The sequence below is a fragment of the Crotalus tigris genome, unplaced genomic scaffold (genome assembly GCF_016545835.1).
Source record: "Crotalus tigris isolate CLP2741 ecotype Arizona unplaced genomic scaffold, ASM1654583v1 scf7180000024427.8105951120:4207309, whole genome shotgun sequence".
Lineage (NCBI taxonomy): Eukaryota > Metazoa > Chordata > Lepidosauria > Squamata > Viperidae > Crotalus > Crotalus tigris.
In genome coordinates, this window is record NW_024100595.1 from 2,478,181 (window position 1) to 2,496,835 (window position 18,655).

The following is an 18,655-nucleotide window of genomic DNA, read 5'->3' on the forward strand; positions in this document are numbered from 1 at the left end:
AATATTTTAACCACACTTTAATCTCCTAATATCAGGTGCTTTATGCAACAGTTCCTGCTACTAACTATACGACCTTACCATCTCAAGAAGAGATTTTCTGTAAACCCTTATCACATTTTCAAAAGCCTTTTAGAAATCCATTTGTTCCCCCCCCCCCCCGTGTTTCAACCGTCATTCCCTGTGAACTGTCTTGGTCTTGCGGTGACCCCTTCCTGCAGAAGCTCCAGCAATAAAGGAATGACCCTGGGACAGGAAATGGCCCTCTTGCGCCCCAGCCTTTCTAATCTCCTTACTTCTTCTTGCCCTTGGCAGCCCCCTTGCTGGCAGCAGAACCTTTCTCCAGCTGGTTCAGCTTGGCGTTAAACTGGTCCTCTGTGGCTTTTAGACGCTGGTCGACGGAAAGGCGCAGCTGGGTTAACTCCTGGTTGAGCTGTGAGACAATGAAGTCCCGCAGTGCAGCCGTGGGACCTATAAACGGGCGAGGCAGAGTGAATTGTAATTCTAAAAAAAGAGCCCTGTGGGGGCGCAGTGTTTAGAAGGCAGCATTGCAGGCTAATGCTGCCGACTGCCGGCAGTTCGATCCTCACCGGCTCAAGGTTGACTCAGCTTTCCATCCTTCTGAGGTGGGTAAAATGAGGACCCAGATTGGGGGGGGGGCAACATGCCCGCTCTGTAAACCGCTTAGAGAGGGCTGTAGAGCACTGTGAAGTGGTATATAAGTCTAAGGGCTATTCCTATTGCTAATAAGCAGAGGCACTGTCAAAAATCATGTATTAGTTAGCATTTATAAGATAGAGAACTATTATCTCCCTCCTGAGGCTAAAAGAGGGGGGCAAGGGGGGCAATCTAGGGCAGGGCTTTTCAACCAGTGGTATGGGTACCACCTGTGGTACATTGGTACCTGGCAGGTGGTACGCGACCATCCTAGAAAAGTGGTAGTGGGGGAGGGGAATGAGCTGAACCGGTGGCAGCATCGCACAAGCCTGAGAGAGATGGCTGGAGCTGCAGGGCTGTCAGGGATCAGCGGAAGCGCCAGGATCAGCGCCAGGCTCCAGCTGGAGCTCAACACTGATCCTGGCGCTTTTGCTGAGCCCTGAAGAAGCGCCGATCAGCTGGGATGTTGCAGCATCTCCAGGGTCTTGTGATTTACATTCAGATGCTTGGCAACTGATTCATATTTATGACGGCCACTGTGTCCCAGGGTCATGTGAAGTGACCAAAACCTGCTGCAACCACCCAGCAGACAGGGGAATAAAAACCAAACACCCCCCCCACCCCCACTGCCAATCCTCAACAGAAACGCTCACAACAATGAAAACCTCGGACAGGAGGAAGAGCGCCACCAGGCGGGCAGGCGGGTGTCTTGCTCAGCTGTGCCTTGGGGGGCACTTTTTTCAGTGCCATTGTAACTTCGAACAGTCACTAAGCAAACTGTTGTAAGTCGAGGACTACAACAGTCATCAAGTTTTTGACACCTTGCTAGGCAACCGGTAGTACTTGGATGTTGCCATATTCTAAAAGTGGTACAAAGGCTGAGAAGGTTGAAAAGCCCTGATCTAGGGAGCTGTGGATGGTTTAGCTCGGGGCTTTTCAGCCTTTTCAGCCTTTTAGGACATGACAATATTTGAGTACCACCAGTGGCTTAGCAAGGGGTCAAAAACTTGATGACTAAAAAAAAAAAAAAAAGGATTTTGGGTTTTACTCTTAGATTCATTTGTTGTTATAGAAATGGCTAGTTTGGAAAAGTACAAAGTTGAGGTTCATTATTAATGCTTTCCTTCTACTACACCAGAGAAAGTCGGAAGTCAGTGCCTTTTCTTTTTCCCTTCTCCCCCTGACTTTTTTCCTTTTTTCTTTCACCCTTTCACCCTTGCTCTCTCTCTCTCACACACACACTTCTCCCAGAAAGCGTTCCCCCCCCCCCTCTTTCTCCTTACCGCTTCTCTAACAAAAACCTTTTCTGTCTCTTTCTCTGGAGTCTTTTTTTTTCTCTACCTCTCCAACCAAAACTGCCTCCTTTTATAGCCTCTCCTGTCTCTGTTGCCCCCTCCTCCTTCTACCTCTCCCGGATGTGCCGGAAGCGCCGATCCTGGGGCCTTTGTCTTGGCCCGGCAGCCCAGCAGCTCCTGAGGACTCTCTCACGCTTTAGCTCGTTCCCTGCCCCGCTACTCTTGTCTAGGCTAGGCAGGGTCGCGTACCACCTGCCAGGTGCCAATATACCACCGCTGGTAGGCCTACCACTGGTTGAAAAGCCCCGGTTTAGCTCACCTCCGAAATTCCGACACCACACCAGACTAGCCCCAAGCCCTGTGCTTCTGAGCCCCCCCCCAAACTTACTTTCTGCAGGAGCCCCAGTGTCTTCCAATTCCTCTTGCAAAGGAGACAGTCCCATTTCAGCACTCTCAGCTGTAGCTCCTATACAGAAAAGAGAAACATGCCAAATCTTTTGGCAGCCTTGGAAGAAAAGGGGGATCAGATAATACTCTTTTTATTTTGAATCCTATTATTTTACACGATTGGTTAATGTAAGCTAGCTCGTTTTAGGCAAGCCAAGCTTGGAAGGGAGGGTTATTAGCGAGTTTTGGGCCCTTCAGTGTCCTGTAAAACTTTGCCTCTGAAAGGAAGAAAGGCCACAATTGCAGGACACCCACCTTGCACACCCAAGGTCCAAGGTTCATTACCAAGTGAAAGGATCTCAAACTGATGGAGCAGAGAAAGACCATCTCCATCTGAAAACCTCTTTCAGAAAAAGGAATTCATATCTAGACTGGCCAATGGCCTAAGCCAGAGGTAGGCAACCGTGGCTCTTTTATGACTCGTGGACTTCAACTCCCAGAATTCCTGAGCCAGCATGGCTCAGCTTGGAAACCTCTCCCTTTCCCCTCAGCATGGCTGGCTCAGGAATTCTGGGAGTTGAAGTCTATGAGTCATAAAAGAGCCAAGGTTGCCTACCCCTGGCCTAAGCCCATGTCATGTCTCCAGATCCAACCCGTTGGGAGAGTTGAATTCTGGGAGTTGAAGTCTACCCGTCTTCAAATTGCCAAGGTTGAGAAACACTATTAGTGTATCAACCTTCCCTACTCTTGTCCCCTAGATCACAGTGCCCAGTCACTGAATTGACTGACAGGACTGATAAGATAGCTACATCTGGAGGATATCAGATTGGGGGAAAGCTCTCTTAAGCCATCTTTCCAATCCAATTCTCACTAGTTTTGGCTCTAGAGGAAGAAGGCTTCCCAGCCTGCTCTGTTCCTTTTTTTCATCCTCCCAACTAAAAAAAGGAATGGATCAATGTACAGTAGATCTCAAAAGTGAGATGCAAAATTGTCCCGGCCCACCTCCACACTCACCTTCCTCTTTGGGCTCCGGTTCAGGCATCCCAACATAGGTGAATGAGATGTCCAGCCTCACCTATTGATTTAAAGCAGAATCGGGGTTGTGATCCCAGACCAGGAGTCTGCAACCTTAAACACTCAAAGAGCCACTTGGACCCGTTTCCCAGAGAAAAGAAAACACTGGGAGCCGCAAAACTTGCACGCACACATGCGCGCATGCAAGGGGTAGGAAGATTGATTGAAGAGTTTAATTAAAAAGAAATAGAGGTTGCTGTGCATAAGTTCTCTCTCTCTCTCTCTCTTGCTCTCTCTTTCTTTCCTCTCCCCCCTCTCTCTCCCTCTTCTTCTTTCTTTCCTCTCCCTCTCTCTTTCTTTCCTCTCTCTCTCTTTCCTCTCCCTTTCCTCTCTTTCTCTCTCTCCCTCCCTTTTTCTCTCCCTTTCTCTTTTCTCTCCCTTTCTCTCCCTCCCTCCTTCTTTCTCTCCCTCCCTTTTCCTTTCTCCCTCTTTCCTTCTCTCTTTCTCTCTCTCCCCCTCCCCCTCTCTCTCCCTTTCTCTCCCTCCCTCTCTCTCTTTTTCTCTCTCCCCCCCTTTCTCCCTCCGATCTTCTGCTCACCTGGCAAACTGGCTTCAGGCTCTTCTCCAACAAGCTGACTTACATTATTGTGCTGGCTCTCTCCTGCCCTTCCTTCTTCCTGCTTCCTGCAGAGACACAGCAAAGGCAGGAGCCCCGCCCAATAAGCTTGTCAGCTCGTCGGAACCGTGTGAGGCTACTCTCTTTTTTATACACACAAACACACACACAAAGAGAGAGAGAGAGAGAGAGAGAGAGAGAGAGAGAGAGAGAGAGAGAGAGAGAAGGGAAGTGCAAGTACCTCTCTCTGTCTCTGTCAACGGCGGAGGAGGCTGGGAGCCACAGGAGAAGGCTCAAAGAGCCACATGCGGCTCCAGAGCCGCGGATTGCTGACCCATGGCCCAGAGTGATGGACTAACACTTGCATTTCATCTTTTGGAACCTCTGTGTTTGGGATGCTTGATGCTCCCTTCATAAAGATGCTGCTGCTTCATCTCGCGGCAATACAATTCTCAGGAGTAGCCAAGCGATGTCAGAGATCACATTTTGTAATTGGGCCATTTCCCAGAGGGGATGCTCTTCGTTTCCCAGGGCAGGAAAATGGCAAGAGAACACCAGCCTTTCCCTAGCACTGTCTGCGCTTAAGGAAATCTGCCTTACCTGTGGGGTGAAAGCGTACTTGTAAAGTTTGTAGTGACGGAAGTAAGTGTTAATCATGTAGTCAGTGAGGAGCACCAGCTGGTCCTGATTGAAGAGATCGATGCTGAAGGGGGGTCTCTGAGAGAGAAAGAGAAGAGGAAAACAGCCATAGAACCACTGCAAGAACCACGAGGGGAGGAAGGCCCTCTGCAGGGGAGCTTCATTCAAAGCAAACTGCATGTAGTCCTCGACTTATGACCACAATTGAGCTTCAAATTTCTGTTCGGTGAGACAGTTGTTAAGTGAATTTTGCCCCACTTTATGACCTTTCTTGCCACAGTTGCTGAATTAATTACTGCAGTTATTTAGTAACACGGTTGTTAAGTAAATCTGGCTTCCCCGTTGACTTTGCTTGACAGAAGGTCGCAAAAGAGGATCGCACAACCCCAGGACTCTGCAACCGTCATAAATACGAGTCAGTTGCCAAGCATCTGCATTTTGATCACGTGACCATGGGGATGCTGCAAGGGTCATATGAGTGAAAAACGCTCGTAAATCACTTTTTTTCAGTGCTGCTGTAATTCCAAACGGTCACTAAATGAACTGCTGAAAGTCGAGGACTTACTTGTATGTGGATAAGCAAACGTAAAGCCCCTTTTGGCCTGCCTGGCATTCACACACTCACCCGAATGGAGTGGCAGAACAGGAGTTCGGAGAAATATTTGTAGCATTCCTCCACATTGGGCAGCGGTGTTTCTGCACAAAAACCAGATGGTAAGAATAAGCAGAAGGTCCACTTCAGCTTCTCCTTTCCTCCGCGTCCTCCTTTCCGGTTCTAGACTCACTCTGCTGCCTGTTCTTCCATATCACTGGTGGGATCCTTTTCCCTTCCACTTCTATTGCTGGCTGCTCTTACAGAGACATTTTCTCATGATTCTGCCCACATAACATCAAAGGCAAAAAGAGCACATGGGACTGGCGGTACCATAGCCAGCCTAAGACAAACAGGATCAGGCCAAACTGCAGAAGCTTAATGTGATTTGGACATCTGAAAAAAACTATTATTTTCTCCCATATCTACCGCACCCCCTGTTGCACTATTAAAACTCCAAGTAAATAAAGAAATACGCTGCTTAGAGCCTTGGGACTGAAGCAGTGTGAAAGTCCAGCTATTCAAGTCACTAAATAAATACGGTTTCCATCTTCTTCCCCCACGTTTCTCCACTCATAACAACCTTCTTTTTTTCTGTCTTTCTCAACGCCCAGTTCCTTACCCACACAGGCCTCGTGCACATCCTTCACGATTGAGAAGAAAGCAGCGGTTTGCTCCCGGTTGAAGCCCTGCTCCCGGCTGAACTGGATGGTGTAGAAGTACAAATCTAACAAGATAGCAGAGCGAGGATTTGATTCAAAATCCTTCAGATCAAAGAGGTCAGAGAGGAGCCTGCAGAAAGTAGGGGAAATTGGGAAAAATGTGACAGCTTGAACATTCACAACCATTTACCAGCTATTTTCATTACTTGATAATAACCTTTTTAAAAAGCATCTACATCTATGGCAAGGCTGGTAGGTTTATTTGGTCAGAACTGGCATCATTTCATCTCTGTTTCTTCTAAGTTTAATTGAACGCAGTTTAAAATCTCACTGCCACCACTCCAAAATGATAAATGTATACTTTTTATACTGTGGTTATCTCCTCTGTTAATGAGGGGAGGGAAATAAATTTGTTTATTGTACCACATTATGCTGGGATTTTCAAATCTTTTTTGCAAGATTTGAGAACAACTATGCATCATTGTGTACGGATATACTTCTGGGTTGTGCTATAGATGAAAAACAGTTTTATTAATCACTAGGCTGGCAAGGAATTTATTCAGATCTTCATTCTGTGCGCTTCTCATGTTTTGTTCTAGAAACAGATTAAGAAAGCCAGTCATGAAATGTTTCATGAACACCCATTACCTTTTCAGTTCATCAGTTGTTCCAGCATTATTGATGAGGTCCATGGAATGAACATCTAAATATTTCCTGAAATGTCACAAAAAAAGAAAAGAGAAAAACTAAGGGTTGCTAATGTAGCACAAACAATTTTGTTTCTAGCGGTGTGATTTTGTATAGGTTTTCTTGAAAATAAGGCCCAAAATAAGTTTAATGATGCTTACAGTGGATAAAGGATGTAGCCCGGTCAGCCAGAAATTCAAAAAAACTCTCTCTATGGATCAACATGTAACTGGCTCTTAGACAAGAAATGTAATAACTCTTCTGAATCTCAAGAATGAAAAGCTACTTACCACATACATATTTTTGCCTTATGTGGCTTGGGCTGAAAGAAAAAGATCAGTTTTAGATACATTTTCTGATAATGTGATGTCTAATCCACAATAAAGTTAGTTCATTGTTTATTAAAAGCATCAACATATGAATTGCTACATTTTATTGATAGAACTCTGAGATTTAATTCACACACCCATGTCTTATAAACCATGTTTCATTCAATAAACTTTTATCATTTAATAGATTGCAAAAAAGCATTGTCTACTATAACCATAAGCTTATATGTATCTTCACCTTTGTGGTGATTAATTATATTTGCACATGTTTCTCAGACATCTACTAAGAAGCAGCATGCGACTTGTAGCATTATGGTTTATTCTACAAGTCACAGTTCAAAAAAGTATGTGTCAAGTCTGCTATAAGGAGATGTGTCCAAGTTTACTTGCAGAATATCTAGCCACACAGGTTTCAATTATTTCCATCATGCTGCCTGCTGCATTAATTTTATTACTGTTATGTCAAATTATATATATCTGGTAATTCCACTCCAGGTAGTCCTTGACTTACAACCATTCATTTACTGACTGTTCAAAGTTACAAGAAGAGCACTGAAAAAAGTGACTTATGACCCTTTTCCACACTTGTTATCGTTGCAACATCCCCATGGTTACATGATCAAAATTCGGACACTTGGCAACCGACTCATATTCATGATAGTTGCAGTGTTCTAGGGTCATGTGATCAATTTTTGTAACTTTCTGCCAAGGAAGTCAATGGGGAAGCCAGATTCACTTAACAAACTTGTTACTAACTTAACCACTGCAATAGTTCACTTAACAACTGTAGCAGGCAAGAAAGGTCATAAACTTGGGCAAAATTTACTTATCAAATCTCTTGCTTAGCAACAGAAATTGTGGGTAATAATAATAATAAAAAAGTTGGAAGGGACCTTGGAGGTCATCAAGTCCAACCCCCTGCTTAGGCAGGAAACCCTATACCATTTCAGATAAATGGCCGTCCAGTCTCTTCTTAAAAACTTCCAGTGTTGGAGCATTCACCGCTTCTGGAGGCAGGTTGTTCCACTGGATAATTGTTCTCACTGTCAGGAAGTTTCTCCTTAGTTCTAGGTTGCTTCTCTCCTTGTTTAGTTTTCATCCATTGCTTCTTGTCCTGCCTTCAGGCGCTTTGGAGAATAGCTTGACTCCCTCTTCTTTGGGGCAGCCCCTGAGATATTGGAACACTGCTACCATGTCCTCCTTCGTCCTTCTCTTCATTAAACTAGACATACCCAATTCCAGCAGCCGTTCCTTATATATTTTAGCCTCCAGTCCCCTGATCATCTTTGTTGCTTTTCTCTGTACTCTTTCTAGAGTCTCAACATCTTTTTTAGATCGTGGTGACCAAAACGACCACTTTTGTTTTGGTAAGTCAAGGGCTGGCTGTATTGGATATCTTCACTGGATAATAGTAAAGATAAGAGGGACCCAATGACAGCAAGGGCTACAAAACAACTTGTCATCATCTTCAACCCCAATTATTCAATTTAAGTAAAGCATAACCTAAACATCCAAGGAGCTGACTCGAGCTTTGCGGTTTTTAGCTGTAGCTCTCTGCCGTGTATGTTTTTTCTCCTCCTTGACGGAGATCCATTTGAGCTTGCGGTTGCACAGCAGGCAGACGTTCAACAGGTGAAACCTCCTAGGGATTCTTGATCTGTTGAACTTGCTTGTTTTGTCCCTCAAATGCCACCAGATTCTCCCCAGAGGAAATAATTTACCCAAGACAGCAATTTATAACTATTAATTTAATATTTCTGTTTTACCGGCTGGAGGCTCTCCGGCCCCATTTCGGCTAGCTGGGCGGCGAGGCGTGGGGAAAAGCACGCGTTGCCATGGCAATCCCTGCTTCAGCCTTTCCGGGTCCCATCGGTAGCTGTGCAATCAGAACGAGGTATACTAAGAAAGAACGAGCGAGCGCTTCGCCAATCGCAGATACTTTCATTGGGGTGAAAGAAACGGAAGACTTCCAATAGATAGAATATAATAACAAAATAGAGGAAAGTAACAAAAAATACGAAATGGTGGCCAAGAAGAAGAATCCATTTATTTGTCTAACCTGCGTAGAAAAAATATCTAACATTTAATAATCAAATCTTCTTCTTGCTACCTAGATGGGAAAACGTAGCTCCCTCTCAAAGTCCAATAGAATAGTTGTCTCTATATTTTCTATCTCTATCTCAATATCAATAGAAGGAAAGAGCCTAGCGTAGCTATGGTAACACTATCTTCGCCAACGTAGGCTCCAATCAGAGGAGACCACAACCCAAGCTCTTCCGCGCTTTATCCAATCGTCTTCTTGCCCCGTCCCCCTCCCCCAACAACTTCAGAATAATAATCCCGCCCACTTTCCTTACAGTTGTCGAAGAGTTGGAGCGTTGGTCGCCTAGCTCGCACGAGCGTCCGCGTCTGCGCACTCTGCTGAGCGCAGAGCGAAGCCGAAGACGTTGAGTTCCGTTGAGAGCGGAGGCGGAGGTTGGGCCTTCGGGAAGGGAGTCGGGCGAGCATGCGCGGTAGTTGCGGTGGCGTTGCTTGTCGGCAGCGTCGTACGGAGCCGAGGGCTATGGAGGAGAGGGATACCCGTCTGGGCCGGTGAGTGGTTGGGCAGCCTCTCCCACACCGGAGGCTTTCCTTTCGCCTCTCTCCATTACTCCCTCTCCTCACTGAGGTCTCCCGTCTTGCCTACCTTTCTGCAAACGTACCGTTTCTTCTTACACCGTATTTTAAAATACACGTTATGACTGAAACTGCCATTTGTAGCGGATACGAGGGCTTCTTTGGGGAAAGCAGTGTGTAAAGTGTCACTCCAGGTGGAAATATAAAAGTTAGGTAGGGGAAAAGGCAGCTAATAGTCATCCCCCCCCCCTTTTTAAGCAACCCAGATTTTCACACTTCTTGGCTGTTTCTATTCCCTTTTTCTCGCCCAAGTTCCCTCTACCTTCTCTGAGCCTTCTTCCAGTTTATTTAAATTTGTGTATACATACATAAATAAATGTACACACATACATATACACACATATACATACATATATATACCTACATATACATATATATACATACACACACACACATTTATACATATACATACACACATACATATATACTGCCCATCTCCCCTACAAGGGCAGCAGTTCCCCTTATTCCTTATCTTTTCACTATTCCCAATTTTGTGCTCCATCCTTAGAGTATTTAATAGCACCCATCCACCCTACTAGCTATTTTTTAAAATATATATATATATATATATATATATATATATAGAGAGAGAGAGAGAGAAGTAGCAGGTTTGTGCTTGAAAAATCCTTGCATTTTTAAAATTTTAATGTAATTTTAATTTTAATGCAGTTTTTAATGTATCGGTTTAGTACTGGTGAAATGCTCCCCCCACCCATGAAATTTGACTGGTCCCAACCCTGATAGCCTAGAGTTGCCCTTTTGCAAATTGGTTGCCCAAGTCAATTCTTAAAATAAAATATGTTGCTACAATCCCTGTTTTTGTTCATGTTCTCCATCAAAAGCCTTGTGATAGGGCTTTTTAAATCCCTCTTCTGGCCAGTTTTAAGGCCAGTGATTTTTTTTTTTTTTTTTTTGCCACATTTAGAAATCATCTATCTCCCTCACAGCGATTCTAGGTGGTGTACAAATAATACATAGCAATATAAAAACTGTCTAAATATTATAATACAAGGTAGATTAAAACAATAAAATATTTAAAATTCAAAATTAAATGAGGGCCTTTAGACATTTTATGCATTAAATAGCACTCTAGTCTTGCTTTGGAGTAATTTCAACTTTTTCTCTTGTTTAGCTGAACAGCTGCCTCTTTGGCTAACTGCCTGATTCCTGGGTTCAGGCCCACAGCCGAAAGCCACTATGTCAGGGGCTGGAAGCAAGCGGGCTGCTGGAGATGGAGGAGCAGGACCTCCTGAGAAAAAATCCAACCGGGAGGAGAAGACCACCACTACGCTGATGGAGCCAATTCGGCTTGGAGGCATCTCTTCCACGGTGAGGGATTTGGGGATTGAGTGCTGAGTGATAAAATCTGTGGTAATTTATTTTAGAATCCAGGATTAGGGAGAAATATTGAGAACACTTGCACATATAGACATAGCCTGTGTTTATAAAATGGGAATTCAGGACATCAGGAAATAGCAAAAGAATTAAAAGAAATTACAGAGCAAGGCCAGAAAAATCCTAGGCTTAGAATTTTGCTTGAAAACCTGACATAGGCCCATCTATTTTAGTGGCATCTGAACTATTGGTGTACCAGTAGTCTCCTTAAAAGCTACTCCTGATCTCTCTTTCTCTCTCTCTCTCTCTCTCTCTCTCTCTCTCTCTCTCTCTCTCTCTCTCTCTCTCTCTCTCTCTCTCTCTCCCTCCCTCCCTCCCCCTCCCCCTCCCTCTCTCCCTCCCTCCCTCCCTCCCTCCCTCCCTCTCTTTCCTTTTTAATAATTGAGGTGCAAATTTTGACCTATCTTTGGAACCAAATAGACTTAAGACTCTGCTTACGTTGTCTGAGTTATGAACCAGTTCAGCTCTTAGATCTTATGCTCTGAAAGGTTCATTAAAAAAATGATGGGTGGGAGTGAATAATGGTTCATCCTATCTCAAATATGTTAAAATGTTATTACTCATGCTTATTTTGAAACAGCAAAAGAGATTGGTTCATGAATTTGTTTTCAATATATTGCTAATATGATGGAAAGGCAAGGGAGGAAAAAGCAGACGTAGGCAGCAATCTGTCTCTCTTGTTGTGTGGAAGATTTAGCTATGATCATGATATAATATGCTTGGTAGTCATCTCAGTCTGATGCTCTCTAGTTCTCGTGGACTGCAGTGGCCATAATCTCTTGCTGGCGAGGCCATTGGGTGGAGATGATGGGAATTACCGAGGTATAGATTTGTAGGCTCAATCGTTGGAATGTAGAATTTGTTTGTTAGAGAGGGTTTCATTCTTGGCTGTGCCTCGGGGTGGCTGCATTTGCAGGAGGAGATGGACCTCAAAGTGCTTCAGTTCAAGAATAAGAAGCTAGCAGAACGGCTGGAGCAGCGGCAAGCTTTTGAGGATGAGCTGCGGGAGCGCATAGAGAAGCTGGAGAAGAGGCAGGCCACTGATGATGCCACTCTCTTGATTGTCAACCGCTACTGGAAGCAGGTCAGAGAGCCCTCCTGGATAATCTCCTGTTTCTCCTTTCGGCTTCTAATCCATCCATGAACATACTAGGGCAGGGGTGGGCAACCTTGGCTCTTTTATGACTCGTGGACTTCAACTCCCAGAATTCCTGAGCCAGCATGGAGTTGAAGTCCACGAGTCATAAAAGAGCCAAGGTTGCTTACCCGTGTCCTAGGGGAATCTTAAAGGCATTAGCAGGGTTTTTAGGGGCAAAAAGGAAGCTGCTGTTGTGGGTCTTTAACTTTTCTCTGTGCTAGGCAGAATCCGAATAGAAAATACTGCCGTACAGATAGTCCTCGACTTAACAGTCACAACGGAGTGTGTCCATCGCAGTTGTAAATTATAATAATCCTAAAGTGGGTCATCACGTGACTAACCTGATTTTATTACCTTTCTTTGTCATGGTTGTTAAACGAATCCTCGATCTGCAAGCAAATGCTGCAGTTGTTAAGCAAACCCACTGTTTGCAATGGGGCCTTTTTGCTGACAACCTGAAAGAAATTGCAGTTATGTGAGTGCAAAACACTGTAAGTGTGGGCCTGATGCCAAGTGGCCAAAATGGGGGAGAGACTCAGCTGTTGGGATTTTGAACTTGGATCATTGGTACCTTTGGACTGGTCGCAAGTCAAAGAATACTGTATTTCATATTATGCCTAGAAGCTGCCTTCCTCCTATATGCACACGTCTGTTGATATGCTCTTAAAATTCTCTATGGTCATTTCTGTTTCTTCAGTCCTAGAGGGTTTTTTTTCCCTCCCTCCTACAGCTAGATGAGACGGTGCAGGTGCTCCTAAGACGTTATGATGGTGATTGTGGGCAGGCCCCCGAGGAGCCCAAATTGGAAATCCCAGGATCGGAATTGGAAGCTGTTCTCTTAGAGAGTTCTGACAGGAGAGGTAAGCCCAGGTTTCTCACATTCTGGAACATTTATTTATTAGATCAGGGCTTTTCAGCCAGTGGTACGGGTACCACCTGTGGTACATTGGCACCTGGCAGGTGATACGCGACCATCCTAGAAAAGTGGTAGTGGGGGAGGGGAATGAGCTGAACCTGTGGCAGCACCACACAAGCCTGAACGAGAGATGGCTGGAGCTGCAGGGCTGTCAAGACTCAGCAGAAGTGCCAGGATCAGTGCCACTTTCCAACTGATTGACGCTTCTTCGGGGCTATCAGGGCTCAGTGGAAGCGCCAGGATCAGCGCCAGGCTCCAGCTGAACCTTGGCGGTAATCCTGGTGCTTCTGCTGAGCCCTGAAGAAGCACCAATCAGCTGGAAAGCAGTACTGATCCTGGCACTTCTGCTGAGCCCAGAAGAAGCGCCGATCAGCTGGAATGTTGCAGCATCTCCAGGGTCTTGTGATTTGCATTCAGATGCTTGGCAACTGATTCATATTTATGACGGTCACAGTGTCCCAGGGTCATGTGAAGTAACCAAAACCTGCTGCAACCACCCAGCAGATGGGGGGAATAAAAACCAAGCACCCCCCCCACCCCACCCCTGCTGCCAATCCTCAACAGAAATGCTCACAACAATGAAAACCTCGGACAGGAAGAAGAGCTCCACTGGGTGGGCAGGCAGGTGTCTTGCTCGGCTGTAGCTTGGGGGGCACTTTTTTTTCAGTGCCGTTGTAACTTCAAACAGTCACTAAGCAAACTATTGTAAGTCGAGGACTACCTGTACTTTATCACTTTTTTTTTTTGGTCATCAAGTTTTTGACCCCTTGCTAGGCGACTGGTGGTACTCGGATATTGCCATATCCTAAAAGTGGTGCAACGGGTGAAAAGGTTAAAAAGCCCTGGATTAGATGTTTTATCTTCCCTTTATTTGGGATCAACTCGAGGCGGGATACACGTCTGATGCTCCTTCCTCTTGATTTTCCTACAGTCACAACCCTGTGAGATGGGTTGAGCTAAGACAGAGTCACTGACCCAGCTGGCTTTCATGCCTAAGAGAAGACTAGAACTCACTATCTCTCCTTTCCTAGCCCAGTACCTTGGACATTACGCTAAACATGTAAGGAATGGACCAAGGGCTCTCCTGCCTGCCAACAACCCTGACCTTTGTCTTTTTTCTTTTGGTCCATTCAGAGGCAGTGCTGTCCCCCGTTACGCCCCCTGCCCCCTGGAAGGCTGGGGACCTTGTGCTGAATGAGCCATCCCTTTCCTTCTTGGCTACCTTGGCCAGCAGCAGCAACGAAGAAATTGAGCTTCAGCTTCAAGAGCGCATGGAATTCTCCAAAGCTGCCGTCTCCCGCATTGTGGAGGCTTCGGATAAGATCCACCGGTGCATGGAGGAGCTTTGCCAGAAGATCCACGCGCGGGGTGAGACTAGATCCCACCTAAGGGGATACCTTCAAAACTTTCCAAATGCACGCTTGGCCTCTCGCTGTCTGTTCTGCCTCTGAAATTACTCCCAAAATGGAGGATTGGGGGCCTCAATTTTTTTCTGTGGACTTGGTTGCAAGGAGAAGGGTTGGTTCAGATGTGCATTTTTTCCTATCCCCTCTCAGACATCTTTTTTAAAAAATTTTTTTGGTTTATATAAGATAAAATACAAAAATACAAAAGAAAAAAATAGGGGAGGGAAAAGTGTAGGAAAGGGATGGGTGGGAAAGAAAGAAAAGGCATAGACTTTGGTGCAGTGGAATAAGATAATAACATCAAATCTCAGTTTTTTACTTTTACATCATACTATATACTAGCCATTTTTATAACAACAAACCTATCTAATCAGCAAAACCCAAAATGAAAGTTTCATTTTTCCCCCCCTCGCACACAAAGTCCAAAAGTGTTCCAGGTAGAAACAAAATGAACTGTGTTCTTTTCTTTAATCAAAGCATTCAGTTTAGCCATCTCTGCTAACTCCATCAACTTTTGCAGCCGTTCGTCCATTGTGGGAGTCAAAGTGTCCTTCCATTTCCAATCTTGCTGCCGTCAACATATATCACATCAAAGACATCTCTCAGACACCTTGAAGATGTGCTACTGCAGGGGTGTCAAATTCAATTTCATTGAGGGCCGCATCAGCATTGCGGTTGCCCTCAGAGGGCCGGGTGGGTGTGGCCAGGGTGGGTGCGCACTAATGGGTGGGCATGGATGGAGTGGGTGTGGCCTACTGGGTGGACGTGGCCAGCTCTACATCGTTCGCATCAAGGGTGCCTGTGGGGCCTGGGCAGGAGTGGGACAGATCTGAAGGTCTCTGGCAGAAGGGGGTGGGACCAGGGCAAGCGCCAAGGCATGGTCCACTGGAGGAGCCTCACTGTTCCTCTCAGGCCATGCGGGGGGGTGTGGCTTATGGAGCTAAGACTGAATGCGTTTCAGCATAGATGGCCACCACAAAATTGTACATTGGCTCCCGGCCAGCCTGGGTCTGGACCAAGGCAACAGGGGCCGTTCCCTCACTGTTTCCAGGATGGCTTTGCGGGTGACACGAAACCACTTCGCAGGCCGCATCCAGCCCCCCGGCCCTTGTGTTTGACATGTCTGTGCTACTGTGTAGAGTTAGTTGAGACAGAAAAACTCCGCCAGACCATTGTGTGAGGATGTTAAAAATGCCTGCTTTGAAAAACTGGAAATGTACTGGTCCCAGCTAGAAGACATGGCTTAATAGAGTTTCCAGAGTGAACCCATTAAAAATACGTTCGCATATAGTATTGTGTGTCACTCTTTGACCTAGTTGTGCTTAATAATTTTTAGGCTGTCCCCATCTTACAAAAATAGCACTTTGAAATCTGCATTGAATATTTCCTAAATACTTAATAATTCAGATTTTTCTTCAGTCAAAACTGAAAGCTCAGCCAGCCAAGAATTTCTTGTACACTTAACAGATGCTTTTTTTTGGGGGGGGGGGAATGCGTTTTTGAAAATATGCTTTTTTAGTAACTTTTTTTTTTGTTGCCTGACAGTTTACACTTATTCAGGGAGGCTGTTGTGTATTTCCAGAGAAAGGATTGAAGAAAATAATTTTTACCCCTGGAGAGGATTTTTTTTTAAAATTCAATCCAAGTGCAATATTCTTACTTCCGGTGTTTTCTTGCTTAAACGTGTAGCTCAAAGCAAAAAAAAAAAAAAAAAGCAAATCCACAAAAAAGATTTTTTGGGGAAGCAAAACACATGTATGTGAGAACATAAGCGGTTCCTTGCTGGATCATCTAATCCAGCCGTCTGTCCTCACAGTGGCCAATCAACTACACAGGGAAGGCCATCAGTCTTCCAGCAGAAGCCTTCAGAATGTGTTGTGCGGCCCCCAAGGCTAATAGCCATTGATCCCCAACGCAGTTTGGAGCAAGGAGAATTGGGAAGTCTACATTCTGAGAGTTGATGTCTTATTCTGCAGTAGACTTTGACCAATTGGAAGAAGTTGTGAGGGCTCTCAACAAGGAGCTGACAAGGGAGAATCGCCACCTGCAGGACCTGATCACCCAGATGCAGGAGAAACACCATCAGATTTCGTTGGAGGTAGGTTCCTTGTCCCGTCTTGGTCTTGTGGCTTCTTCTGGCAGCAGCCGCTGGCTTGGGGCAGGAGCTGTTCTGAGACTGGCATCTATTTTCAGTACACAGAACTGCAGGACAAAGTGACTTCATCGGAGACCAAAGTGCTGGAAATGGAGACAACCATTGAAGACCTGCAGTGGGACATAGAGAAGCTGCGCAAACGGGAACAGAAGATCAACAAGCACCTGGCTGAAGCATTGGAGCAGGCAAGAATGGCCTTCAAGGGGGTCTCCTCCTCTTCCTTTCTCGCTTACGGGGGGGGGGACTGTTTGTTTTCATTGAATTGTAACTGCTGAGTGAGGGAGGGAACGCCTAACTCTACAGCAGTGGTGGCGAACCTATGGCACGCGTGCCTGAGGTGGCTCTCAGAGCCCTCTCTGTGGGCACACGCACCATGCCCTGGAGATGGCAATTGTCCCTCTTCAATCAGCCACCTGCTAACTCGCTGAGGTCCTACGTGACTGGATGCATCCCAGCACGGCTGCTTTCCCTCCCCCTGTCCCATCCCTCCTGGCCTCGCATGCTCTCCTTTTCCCGGGTACGACCCACTGCATCGCCTCCTCAGCTGTGGGCTGGTTGTCCAGCTCAGAAGCGGCTTCACTGAACTTCTGGTGGCGGGCTGCAGAGCCCCAGAGTGCGCCGGTCGAAGGGTCAGCAGGTTGTGGCTGCTGACGGACACTATCGGACACCCTTGCTGGCCTCTTTGCGGGGGCCGATGGTGTCAGGCAGCAGCCGGCCCGCCCCTGCCTCGCCTTGCCCTGCAACAGTGGCACCCCCGCCCTGCCTCGTCTTGCTTCACCCCAGAGGACAAGCCTCCTGCCCACTGCTCCACCTGCCAGAGACCCCCTGGATCTCCCCCAATCCTGCCCGGCCCCCACAGGGATCCCTCCCCACGAGTAACATCGAGGTGGCCATGCCCACCTTGACCACACCCACCCAATCTGCCATGACCACCACAGCCATGCCCACCCAGTGGGCCACGCCCACCTAGCACCTGGCGATAAATAAGTGGGTTTTGGGTTGCAGTTTGGGCACTCGGTCGCTCAAAGGTTCGCCATCACTGCTCTAGAGGGCAGGAGGTCCTTGTATGGCTCTCCATTCTGAAGGACAGCCAGACTGCAAGGGAAGCAGGAGGAGCTCGTCTTGAGGTGTCTGCCTCAGTCATGCTCTCTGAGCAGCAGGAGGTCTGGTGGGTTGCCTACTTTCAGGAGACCATTTTGGAAAGCTACCCTTTCAGATCTTGCTGGTCTTTGATTTCCAGCGGTCTTCCAGCCATCGCAGTTAGTGAGGAGGAATGCTGGCAATTGCAGTTCAGCAGATTTGGATAAACGGTGGATTTACTACTGCGGTCCTGCATCCATCCATGTGCGTCAAGCTGCAAAGACGATAACATGCCGTGTGGCAAAAGAAGACTCAGATCCTCAGGGTCAAGCTATTTCCCGATCTTCAGTTATGAATCACTCCTTTCCCTTTCATATCAGCCCATCTGTCCCTTGGGAAAGATGGATCTGTTCACTCAGTAGACAAGAGCTCTCTTCCGACCTCATGGACCCAACGACCTTTTATTTCTTGGGTTCTGGAAAGCTTTGAAGAAGGTTCTGACGGAAACGTTTAACAAAAGCATTAGATCAAGGACTAGCAGAGGGGTAGGCAACCTTGGCTCTTTTATGACTCGTGGACTTCAACTCCCAGAATTCCTGAGCCAGCCATGCTGAGGGGAAAGGGAGAGGTTTCCAAGCTGAGCCAGGCTGGCTCAGGAATTCTGGGAGTTGAAGTCCACGAGTCATAAAAGCCAAGGTTGCCTACCCGACTTACGACCACAAATGAGCCACAAATTTCCATTGCTAAGCAAGGCAGTTGTTCAGTAGAGTTCTGCTCCATTTTACAACTTTTTTTTGCTACAGTTGTTAAGTGAATCACTACAGCTATTAAATTAGTAACATGGTTGTTAAGTGAATCTGGCTTTCCTATTGATTGTCAGAGGGTCACAAAAGGTGATAACCCCAATACATTGCAGCCGTCATAAATACGAGTCAGTTGCCAAACATCCAAATTTTGATCACGCAACCGTGGAGACAATGATTTTCACATTTTAATCAAGTTATCACAGATGTC

At 46.2% G+C, this 18,655-nt stretch overlaps 2 protein-coding genes across 4 annotated transcripts in view; one reads left to right on the top strand and one right to left on the bottom strand.

Annotated features, from left to right (window-relative positions):
* On the bottom strand, positions 1 to 9,363 carry CCDC189 (coiled-coil domain containing 189). Its single transcript, XM_039330317.1, has 10 exons — positions 9,233 to 9,363; positions 8,642 to 8,751; positions 6,837 to 6,868; positions 6,508 to 6,573; positions 5,820 to 5,989; positions 5,231 to 5,301; positions 4,567 to 4,683; positions 3,351 to 3,411; positions 2,338 to 2,415; positions 1 to 468 (listed from the first exon to the last, which is right to left on the bottom strand). Exons 2-10 carry the CDS (start codon positions 8,663 to 8,665, stop codon positions 290 to 292), a joined length of 798 nt encoding a protein of 265 aa, XP_039186251.1. The 5' UTR covers positions 8,666 to 8,751; positions 9,233 to 9,363; the 3' UTR covers positions 1 to 289.
* The window catches only part of RNF40 (ring finger protein 40), a 23,788-nt gene continuing 14,464 nt past the window's right edge, over positions 9,332 to 18,655 (top strand). For 2 of the 3 annotated variants that reach the window (XM_039330313.1, XM_039330316.1), the window contains exons 1-7: positions 9,332 to 9,467; positions 10,684 to 10,880; positions 11,863 to 12,030; positions 12,815 to 12,944; positions 14,135 to 14,368; positions 16,383 to 16,504; positions 16,600 to 16,746. In XM_039330313.1, coding sequence (XP_039186247.1) covers positions 10,749 to 10,880; positions 11,863 to 12,030; positions 12,815 to 12,944; positions 14,135 to 14,368; positions 16,383 to 16,504; positions 16,600 to 16,746 — 933 coding nt within the window. In that variant the 5' untranslated portion in view covers positions 9,332 to 9,467; positions 10,684 to 10,748. The remainder of the gene's footprint in view (positions 9,468 to 10,683; positions 10,881 to 11,862; positions 12,031 to 12,814; positions 12,945 to 14,134; positions 14,369 to 16,382; positions 16,505 to 16,599; positions 16,747 to 18,655) is intronic. The other variant, XM_039330315.1, reaches the window with a different exon arrangement.

What these genes read in the sequence shown, in the direction of transcription:
- CCDC189 (XM_039330317.1), bottom strand. Translation starts at nt 8,665, where the DNA reads ATGGGGCCGGAGAGCCTCCAGCCG. An exon ending in GGCCGGAGAGCCTCCAGCCG is followed by an intron (nt 6,869 to 8,641) that starts GTAAAACAGAAA and finishes TTTTTCTTTCAG; the next exon opens with CCCAAGCCACATAAGGCAAA. An exon ending in TGTGCACGAGGCCTGTGTGG is followed by an intron (nt 5,302 to 5,819) that starts GTAAGGAACTGG and finishes GTTTTTGTGCAG; the next exon opens with AAACACCGCTGCCCAATGTG.